Source organism: Dipodomys ordii, unplaced genomic scaffold (genome assembly GCF_000151885.1).
Source record: "Dipodomys ordii isolate 6190 unplaced genomic scaffold, Dord_2.0 Scaffold22, whole genome shotgun sequence".
NCBI lineage: Eukaryota > Metazoa > Chordata > Mammalia > Rodentia > Heteromyidae > Dipodomys > Dipodomys ordii.
In genome coordinates, this window is record NW_012267238.1 from 14,152,010 (window position 1) to 14,162,857 (window position 10,848).

Genomic DNA, 10,848 nt, shown 5'->3' on the forward strand with positions numbered 1-10,848 from the left:
ACAGTGCTCAGACCCTGAGTTCAAGCCCCAGGACTGGCAAAAACAAAAAACAAAGGATAAAATATTAGTTGGTATTTATTGAGTAGTTACCATGTGTTGTGCACCCTGCCACACAGTATAGAGAAATAAAATGTGTTTATTTTAAATCAATGTCACTTTTTTGCTCTTAGAGGAGCTTGATAAGGATAAAGTATCAAAATACAAAAGAGAATGAGTCTTAGAAAGTTCTGGATGGAAGAATGGATGTGGGGATGAAGAGGGGACATTGTACCTAAAATAAACATGGAAATCACAGGACTCAGGAACCCAAATAATCCTTGATGTTTCAGACTTGCACTTGATGTTAGATCTGGCCACAAGAAGCAGTTGGCACAGAAAAGCCAGTTTTTTTTTCTTTTTCTGTGTGTTTGTGTGTGTGTGTGCGTGCACACCTGCGTGCACTAGTACTGGGGTTAAACTCAGGGCCTCACACTCTTGCTTAGCTTTTTTGCTCAAAGGTAGCTCTCTACCATTTTAGCTACACCTCCATTTCTTGCTTTTTGGTGGGCAGTTGGAGATAAGAGTCTTGGATGTTTCTGCCCAGATTATCTTTAAACCACTTAGTCCTCAGATCTCAGACTCCTGCGTAACAAAGACTTTCTTTCCTTTCTCTCTTTTTTTTTTGATATTTTAATTGGTTTTATCATGAGTGTTCTATATATGTATATGAATCATATCTACTCCCATTTCTTGCTCCCCACATTCCTGCCACTGGTCTCTTTTCTCTTCCCACATAGTCTCCTTCTGCCTTTTAGCCTTAAGTTCCTAGAGTAAACAAACGTTAGATGGACAAAATTTATTCACTTTTCCTATGTCTTTTTTTATATAGGCATATTTATTAGTAGCTAACCACAAGAATGGAGAGTATGGGGAAAGCAAATAGAAAGGATATACTTACACAACCAAAGAGTGACAAAATGTCCACCACTGAATCGCTTCTGGACTACCAGTAAGTTTGTATTCTGAAATTTAACAATTGTCTGATGTAACTGTAGTCATTGTTGGAAGTTCTATGATACCAAATGAAAATAGTCCATCCAACTATTGCCAAGAAAATGGAAGCAGGTTGGAGACTAAATTGTACAGTTGTGTCTTTTATTTTTCTCATTTACAATTTTTTATATCTCTAATACCTAGAAAGCCTGATATATAGTGTGACCTCAGATTTCTTTCTTGAGAAAATATTGTTAGATCTTGCCAGAGCAAAATTACATTCATGAAAATAAAGTGATCTTGCTTTGTTTATAGATACAGGAAATATTTTTAAGTACTCACATGCAATGGTGAAATACCTACCTCAAAACAGGTACATTCAATACGTATTATTCTATGTGATGTTATGTTCCTCTCCTAAGAGTTTCCTCCTTTGATCTCACTGTGTATGAATGCCTAGAGACCAGTATAATTTATCATGTCCCTGTGTATTTTAGGTCTAGCTTCCCTATATGAGCGAAACAGGTGACATTTGTCTCTCTAAGCTTGGCTTACCTCACTTAACATGATTGGTTCTATGTCTATCCATTTCCCTGCAAATGAGATATTATTCTTTCTAATCGCTGTGCAAAATTCCATGAAACAGGTATTTAAAAAAAAATCACTGGTGAGGGGCTAGGAAAGTGGCTCAGTGGTAGGGTACTTGCCTTGGAAGCATGAGGCCCTGGGTTTGATTCCTCAGCACCACATAAGCAGAAAACGCTGGAAGTGGTACTGTGGCCCAAGTGGTAGAGCGCTAGCCTTGAGCTAAATTGCTGAGGGACAGCATCCAGGCCCAGAGTTCAGGGCCCATGACCGGCAAAAAAAAATCACTGGTGAACATAAATTGTTCAAACATTCTGAAAACATTGGCATTAATAGTAATAGCAAAGAAATCCTCCCCTTTGATCTGCTAATTCCACATACATAATGTCCTGGTCTTTGTGCCCATGCTAAACCTATAAAGGGATGGTCACTAAGCAATTGTAGTTGTAATTTTCTCATTTCTATTTGTTTCCTCCTCAACTTTCTACAATGGAAGTAAATAAAGATATCAGAACAGGGTTGGATATGGTTCTAGATTGAAAAACAAAGAAGCAAGAACACATGCAGCTGGGCACTAGTAGCTCACAGCACCTGAATTCTAGCTGCTCAGAAGAATGGAATCTGAGGATCGCAGTTTAAAGCCAGCATGAGCAGAAAAATCCATTAGACACCTATCTCCAATTAACCAGCAAAAAGCCAGAGGTGGAAGTGGAGCTCGAGGAGTAGAATAAGAGCCTTGAGAGGAAAAGCTAAGGGAATCCACAGGGCCTAGGCCTAAGGTTCAAGCCTCAGTACCAATAAACACACAACACACACACACACACACACACACACACACACACACACACACACACAGATAAAAGTATAAATTTTGTTAGAAATTCAAATTTGTTTTCTTTTTTTTTGTTTGTTTAGTACTGGGGCATAAACTCAGGGCATCCCTTGCTTAGCATTTATTCACTTATGGCTGGTACTCTACTACCTGAGCCATACCTCCACTTCTCAAATTTGTTTTCCTTCCTCAAAATTTCAACATAATATTCATACAGGAAAGGAAGGGGTACGAGGGTGTCACACTAGTAACAATTAATGGATTACCAACATTTTAATAGCATAGTGCTTTAGAATAGTGCTATATCCTTTTCAACCCATTTTAATACATGGGTGTATATACACACCAGTTGCTTCACCACTCAGGATACCATGGGCACACTTGGATACTAAGGCACCTGTGGGGAGATATGAAAGGCTATAAAGAATGATAACAATGGAGCCGGGCGCCGGTGGCTCCTGCCTGTAATCCTAGCTACTCAGGAGGCTGAGATCTGAGGATCAAGGTTCAAAGCCAGCCCGAGCAGGAAAGTCCGTGAGACTCCTATCTCCAATAAACCACCAGAAAACCAGAAGTGGTGCTGTGGCTCAAGCGGTAGAGCGCTCACCTTGAGCTGAAGAGCTGAGGGACAGCGCCCAGGCCCAGAGTTGGAACCCCACGACCAACAAAAAAAAAATGGTAACAATGGAATTCCATATAGTGCTAAGAGGTAGATTTTTGAAGCTCCAAAGCTTCCTGGTAAATCCACCTCTGCATGACTCCTAGAAAGCTGGAAGTGAATTCCAGAGACAGACCCCTCTAAGCTACACGTGCAATTTCCACAAGCTCCACAAGAGGGCCTCCCAGAATTCCCCAACGTCTGCTGACTCCAGTCATAGTGAACTGCTCACGGCCAAATGGACAAAAGACAAAGCTCTGAACCATCTTTTCCTAAATGCTCTGAGTGCAGCAGTGATGGGCTTTAAGTATGAGGTTGGCAGAGGTAACAAAAAATACAAGATATCCAATTAAATTTTAATTCCAGTACCATTTTCAGTGTAAATCTATCCCATGCAGTACCTGGGGTTGGGACTACGTGTGGTCTCCTGCTGGCTCATCATACTCTCAGTCATCACCAAGGAAGGCATGTGGGCACAGCCTGAGAGCCTGTCTATTAAAGCTGCCCAAAGTCTTGTCTCAACCAGGGCAGGCAACACACCTGGGATTCCTCTGCTATGTGTAATTGCCGAGATTATATTTGCGCATGTTTGCATAGGCTTTATTTTTTCCCCAGAAAATGTTACCATTACTTAATTTTCTCTTCCCAACGAGGCTGGACTAAATCCAGGTGCACACCTTAATCCTAGCTACTTGTAAGGGAGAGATTGGAGGATTGTGGCTTAAGGCTGGGGTGAAGGGGGGTGAGGAGGAGTTAGTGGGATCTTATCTCACCAAAGAAGCCAGGCGTCCCTGGCAGCATACACACACACAATGAAAGAGAAGGCATCCCTTCCCACTCATTATGTGCCTAAGCTTTAATTAAATAAGAAAATATGGTTTTTAATTACTATCGGTTTATTTTTTAAATCTGTGTGGAGTCCACTGCTGTCATAGCCTCTTCCATGTACTGTTCTCAGGATCTGATGTTTTCCCCCGTAGTATTAATCACCATGTGTGAGTCAGATGTTTATGTGCTTCCCTTGTCATGGTCTGTAAGCTGTGCAAGGATGGTGATGGTCTTACTCTAAACTGTGTCTAAATGCCCCCACACAATACTACACATTACTCAGAACCCATGTCCTTCTGGATGAAGGGAACAATGGTCAGTTGAAACTTCAGAAAAGAAATCACAGAACTCCTTTCATCTTGTTTAGAGCAGTAAGACAAGATCTAAAGAGGGTAAGTACCCTTAGGCAGTTAGCGGAAAGACAGACTACGTCTAAGTTTCATATTATTCAAATACAGTTTTTGGTACAAAAGGATTTGCTTGCTTTGTTTTTGTGATTCCTCATCATGTAGAAGGAAAGAACCTTGTTTTTCTCTCTGCTAAGAATACAAATTTGTCAGTGGCTCATGCCTGTAATCCTAGCTACTTAGGAGGCTGAAATGTAAGGATCTTGGCTCAAAGCCAGCCAGGGCTGGAAAGTCTATGAGACTATTATTTCCAGTTAACCAGCAAAGAGCCAGAAGCTGGAAGTTGTCTAACATATTTTTCAATGAATTAAATATATTCAAAGACACAAATTCTCTTACAAAAGGTTCTTATAAAAAAATGGGTTGGGGCTGGGAAGGTGGCTCAGTGGTAGAGCGCTTGCCTTGCATGCCTGAGGCCCTGGGTTCAATTCCTCAGCACCACATAATCAAAAAGAAAAAAGCCAGAAGTGGCGCTATGGCTCAAGTGGTAGAGCGCTAGCCTTGAGCTGAAGAGCTGAGGGACAGTGCCCAGGCCCCACAACCAGACCTCCCCCCCCAAAAAAAAGGGCTATTGGAATACAGTTAGTAGTTTAATTGAATTCAAACAATTTAGTTTAATTTTTAATTTTTGTCTTAACTTTTTCTAAGCGAAATAATTGTAATACATCTTTGTTTATTCTCAGACGTGAAATAAAGGAAAATACAGTAGAGCGACTGATATTTCAAATAAAGAAGCTTAGAGAAAAGAACCAAAAGAATCATGAAAGGGTGAGTAAAAAATGTATTTTTAGTCATTAAACATGTAGATACATGCTTTTAAAAACTGCACATTGTAGCTGGGCACAGGTGGCTCACACCTGTATTCCTAGCTATTCAGGAAGCTGAGACCTAAAGTTCATAGTTCAACACAAGGCAGCTAAATCTGAGAGACTCTTTTAGTTCCAATTAACTAGCTAAAGTCCTGAAGTGAAAGGACAGTTCAAGTAGTAGAGCACGAGTCTTGAGCAAAGAAGCCAAGGGAGAACTTGAGGCCCTGAGTTCAAGCTCCAGAACTGGCCAAAAAAAAAGGAAGGAAGGAAGGAGACAGACCACTGAGCCACCTTCCCAGCCAAAACTTCTATTCAAGTCTCTCTCTCTCCTCTCTCTCTCATTAAGTTTCACTTGTTCAGTCTTCACTAGTTCAATCTTCCATGTCACACATTCTTTCCCCTGGCCCTTCCATTTTACTTATTATTGTTCAATCTTCCTTTGTTCAATCTTCCAGGTCACTCATTCTTTCCTCTGGCCCTTCCATTCAACTTGTTATTGTTAGCTATTTCTTTCAGTTACTACACACACACACACACACACACACACACAAAGTTTTCATTGTGTTTTTCTTTGCATGTGCTATTCTTTTGCAGATTCTCTGTCCCTCTCTCACTCCCTCTCTCTCCCTTTTCCCCTCTTCCCCCCTGCCCCCCCCAGCAACTCCCCCTTTCCTCCTTCCTCCTCTCTACCTCTTTCTCTGGGAGCCTAGGAACTGTCCCTGAGGTTTTTTACTCAAGGCTAGCACTCTACCACTTGAGTGCCACTTCCAGCTTTTTGTGGTTAATTGGAGGTAAGGGTCTTCTGGACTTTCCTGCCTGGGCATGATTTTTAGATCTCAGCCTCCTAAGCAGCTAGGATTATAGGGGTGAGCCACAGCACCTGATGCTTTCTGTGTTTTGTTTGTTTCAAGCATGTTGATCATTGTCCATGGAGTAGTTTTTTCATAGCTGCTTTAACTTTGTCAAGTAATTGTAACCTATCAGGGACTTGGGCCTTGACATCATAAGAGTATCCCTTTTCATTCATCTGAAGATCTTGACTGTTGGTATGATGAGTTGAAACCTGGACATGTTTATATTATATTGTATTGTAACCTCTGGATCTTATTTATGACCTTCTATTTTACCTAGTTTTTATGCACATTAGTTGGTCACCTTGTTACTCTGCCTGGTGATAGACAGTGCTTTCGGTTCCTTACTTGGCCTTCATTGACACCTGAAGCATATGTGGGAAGTCCTTCAATTGCTACTAGGTGGTGAGAGGGGTTGGCTTGATGTATTTTGGGGTTCTGTTGTTAGGTTATGGATTACTTCCTTGGGCTGCCATAACAGCATATGGCAAGCTCTCTGCCCTAAAATAACAGAAATTTATTTTCTCGTAGTTTAGGTAGCCAGAGCTCAAAAATCTAACTGTTGGCACATTGGAGGCAAGACTGGTTCCTTTTGAAATCATTCAGACAGAAGTCATCGTGTCTCCTCGTTTCTGGTGTTTTCATCACTCCTTAGCATTACATGGCTTCTAAACACTGAGTCTTCTACTGAGTTGTTTATAATCCAAGCAATGCCATTTTTCTTGTGCATCTGTTTTTCAAGTGCATGCACGTGCGCACGTGTGTGTGTATGTGTGTGTGTGTGTGAGAGAGAGAGAGAGAGAGAGACTGGGGATCAAAACCAAGGCCTCTAGAAAGACAAGTGATTTTATCTTTCTTGATGCTGTTTTTAATGTGCTTATAATGTACCATGTGATTTTTTTTGTTTCTTTTGTATGTTCTTCCCCCATGGTATAACCCCTGTTGTCACTGTATTTGATTCCTGTGCCCTGAATCTTGTAGATACATTTTTCTGGTTTGGGGAAGGGAAGGGAAGTAACAAAATGCTGAAATAGAATATAGGTTGACCCTATAACAATGAGTTGAAAATGAACTTTACAACTTGGGAGTGGGGAGGAGTTGGGGAGAGGGGAAACAAAGGAGGAGGTAACAACACTCGATAGGAAATGAATTCATTACCTTACTCATGTAACTGTAAGCCCTCTGTACAGCATTTTTACAATATTTTTTTAATAAACCAAGGCCTCATGCATGCTAAGCAGGCATTCTAGCAGCTCTTCATACTGTTTCTTTTTTTTTTCATACTGTTTCTAATAAAAAGGTACCCATCATTGGTTTTAGGGCCCACCATAATCTAATCTAGTCTAACTCTATCTTAACTAATTACATATGGGAAGAATATTTCTTTCTTTTCTTGTTTTTGTTTTTGTTTTTTTTGTTTTGTTGTGGTTGTTTTATGCCAGCCAGGGCCTGGGTACTCTCCCTGAGCGTTTGTGATCAAGGCATGAGCCATAGTTCCACCTCTGGGATTTGGGTGGTTAAATTGAAGATTAGAATCTCATGGACTTTACTGCCCAGTTTGACTTGGAACAGCAATCCTCAGATCTCAGCCTCCTGAGTAGCTAGGATTACAGGCGTGGGCCTCTGGTACCTGGCATTATTTTGTACTGTTTTAACTCTGTTATTTCTTTTATTGTATTTTTAAGTTATATTCTTTTTTTGGGGGGGGGGGCTCCGGTCGTGGGGCCTGAACTCTGGGCCTGGGCGCTGTCAGCTCAAGGCTAGCGCTCTACCACTTGAGCCACCCGTACCAATTCCAGCTTTTTTTTTCTGCTTATGTGGTGCTGAAGAATCGAACCCAGGGCCTCAAGCATGCAAGGCAAGCACTCTACCACTGAGCCACCTTCCCAGCCCCCTTTTAAGTTATTTTCTTAGTCTTTTCCTTGATAATTTCAAGGAATAGTCTGGCCAATAGTCTAGTTTACATTAGTACCAACCTAATTTCAATAACATACAAAACTTTTGTCTCACTCCTTCCTTCTTCATTTGTAGTGTTATCATATAAAATACACTTTTTATCTTCCACGTCCACAACCATAGATTGGTAATCACTTCCCTATGCAGTTGTCTTTTCAATAAGATAGGGAAAAAATAAAAAATAAATAACCATTATCTGGCTTTCAGATATGCCTATGTTGTTACTCTTTGGTGTCCTTTACCTCATTGTGAAGAACTCAATTTAGTATTTATTTTAGGGCCGGTTTACATTGGATTAATTAACTTCGTGTTGGTTAAATAAGTAGTTTAGAAATTTGGAAGAGTCTATAATTTAAATGTGGAGTCTTGAATAGTAACCATAAAAAAAAAACCTTTAAAAGACAGTTAAAGTAATTTGTGAGAAAAGTTTTTTTTAAAAAAAAAAATGTAAGTTCTCCAAAAGCAGCACTTTTTCAGTTTTGTTGACTGATATAATCTCAGGGCCCAGAATACAGCAGCCTGGTTCATGTTAGAGAACAGCGTTGATAAAACGGACTTGGACATTTCGCTTGTATAGTCACTAGAAATGGGATAAGTTCATAGAACCACTTTAATAGGTAACATCATGCCTGGTGGGTGGTTCTCACATCAATAGCTCTTGGATATGATATTGTCCTGTCATTTATGTGATGAGCTGTGGAAGTGGCGTGTGGAGTTTAGCCCATGTTCACCCTCGGGCTTTTGTGGCAGAACGGGCGCTTGAAGGAGGAGCAGCTCTGGCACTTGAGGAATGTCCTGAAGGAGCTGACGGAGGAGAAGGCCGGCAGATTGCCGGTTGTAACAAGGGAGGATGTGGAAGAAGCAATGAAGGAGAAATGGCAGTTTGAAAGAGACCAAGAAAAATACCTGAAAGGTGAGTGAAAAAAAAAAAAGAAGGAAAATTCTGATAGAAGTTGGATCTGTTGGCTCTGGCATGTATGAACACTTCTGTCTGCCCATGTGTTCAGAGTGGCTGTGGGTGTGTTTCATTTGATGGCATCACCACCACAAGCACAGGTAGTTAAATGGCAGGGAAGGAAATAAGCAAGCAAGCAGCGGAGCCAAGTGAGGAGGAGTGAGGGCAGGGAGGGGAGCACAGCTGAAATCCATCTGCTTTTCATGGGGACTGGTTCTTTTCTGCGAGAGACTATTATTTAGTGGTTTCTTTGCCTTTAGCCTTAGTGTAGATTTGGGAGTAATAAGGTGATTGTAATCATGGAACCTTCCCCCCATCTCTCTAAGGGAACTAGCCCCCACATTCTTGTTTGGATGGGAAAAGTGATTAGAGATGGGAAGAGGAAGTTTGGAGGACAGAGAGAAATTATGCTAGAGGTGCTGCATGAAACACCCCAGACATAGTTTTTCTTAGGAAAACTATGGTAACTGGGGCAAGTTGGGCCTGCCTAAGTTGTGTGTGTGTGTGTGTGTGTGTGTGTGTGTGTGTGTGTGTGTGTGTTGGTACTGGGGTTTAAACTCAGGGCCTGGGCACCAGACCTTAGCTCAAGGCTGGCACTCTAGCACTTGAGCCACAGCTCTACTTCTGGCTTTTTCCTGGTTAATCATGGATAAGAATTTCAGGCATTTTCCTGCCAAGACTGGTTTCAAACTTCAGTCATCAGATCTAAGCCTCCAAAGTAGCTAGGAGAATAGTTGTGAATGACATAGGCATTTTTTTAGACCTTTGGGCTGAACAACATCTCTCCAACCCAACAAGAATGATTCATTTAGTAAACATTTACTGAGCACCAACTAATTGCTAAGGGCTGCCTTTACAGAGATGACCAAAGTATGGTCTTGTTCTCAGGGAACTCTCAAAGCTGGTGAACCAAAGAGCCATTAAGTTCATAGTGCTTGGCTCTATTAATGCTCCCATTCAAATAATTCAGCAACATTCTAATCAGTCCTAAAACGAAAGTGCAAGTGCATCTTAATAAAGGCAGACTAAAAGTTATATACTAGAAACAGTTCAATATTTGTACATATTGTGAGTACTTATTTTACTCTAAAGTTTTACAAAGTGGGGGAGTGGGAGAAGACACATTATTGTGATTGTCATATGCTACTTTGCACAAAAGGGAAAGCCAAACAGTGAATTTTAGATGACTGAATCAAATTTCTTTTAATCTATGCACTTGTTGGTGGCTTACACCTGTAATCCTAGCTATTTGGGATGTAGTTTGAAACTAACCCAGGCAGAAAAGTATGTGACTCCAATTCATTTGGAGTGTCACTCCAATTAATTTGGTGATTAACCTCCAATTAACTACCAGAAAAACTGGGAGTGGAGTTGTGGCCCAGGTGTTAGAGTGCCATCTTTGAGTGTGAAAACTGAGCAAGATTTGGAGTTCCTGAGTTCACACACAAACACACACACACAAAAATGGTAATAATTATTTCTTTACAAAAATGAATTTAAATCACTTTTGCTCAGAGACAAAAGTTCTAATTTACACTATGGTAAAGAAAACATGATCTAATATGTTGTACAAAATAGAACCCTTAGCCAGGCACCAGTGGCTCACATCTGTAATCCTAGCTACTGGGGGCTAAGATCTGAGGATCATGGTTCAAAGCCAGAAAACTTGTGAGACTCTTATCTCCAGTTAACCACCAAAAAACTGGAAGTGGTACTGTGGCTCAAAGTGGTAGAGCACTAGCCTTGAGCTGAAGCTCAGGCCTGGAGTTTAAGCCCCATGACTGACCAAAAAAAAAAGACCCTTATGAAGCTATCACAAGACTATATGAATTTGTGTGTTTCTAGCCAAGTATATATTGTTGATAGGCTCATATTTACACCTCTTTTATTTTTATTTTATTGTAAAGATACTATACAGAGGGCTACAGTTACATGAGTAAGGTAATGAGTACACTTCCTCTTGAACATTGTTACCCCCTCCATTGTTTTCCCCCT

The 10,848-nt window shown here is 40.8% G+C and overlaps 1 protein-coding gene across 1 annotated transcript in view; it reads left to right on the top strand.

The window, feature by feature from the left end:
• The first annotated feature begins 896 nt into the window (after window positions 1–896).
• Window positions 897–10,848, top strand: part of Ccdc83 (coiled-coil domain containing 83) — a 38,768-nt gene continuing 28,816 nt past the window's right edge. The window contains exons 1-3 of the mRNA XM_013014054.1: window positions 897–988; window positions 4,966–5,050; window positions 8,649–8,811. Of these exons, the coding sequence (XP_012869508.1) occupies window positions 897–988; window positions 4,966–5,050; window positions 8,649–8,811 (340 nt within the window). The remainder of the gene's footprint in view (window positions 989–4,965; window positions 5,051–8,648; window positions 8,812–10,848) is intronic.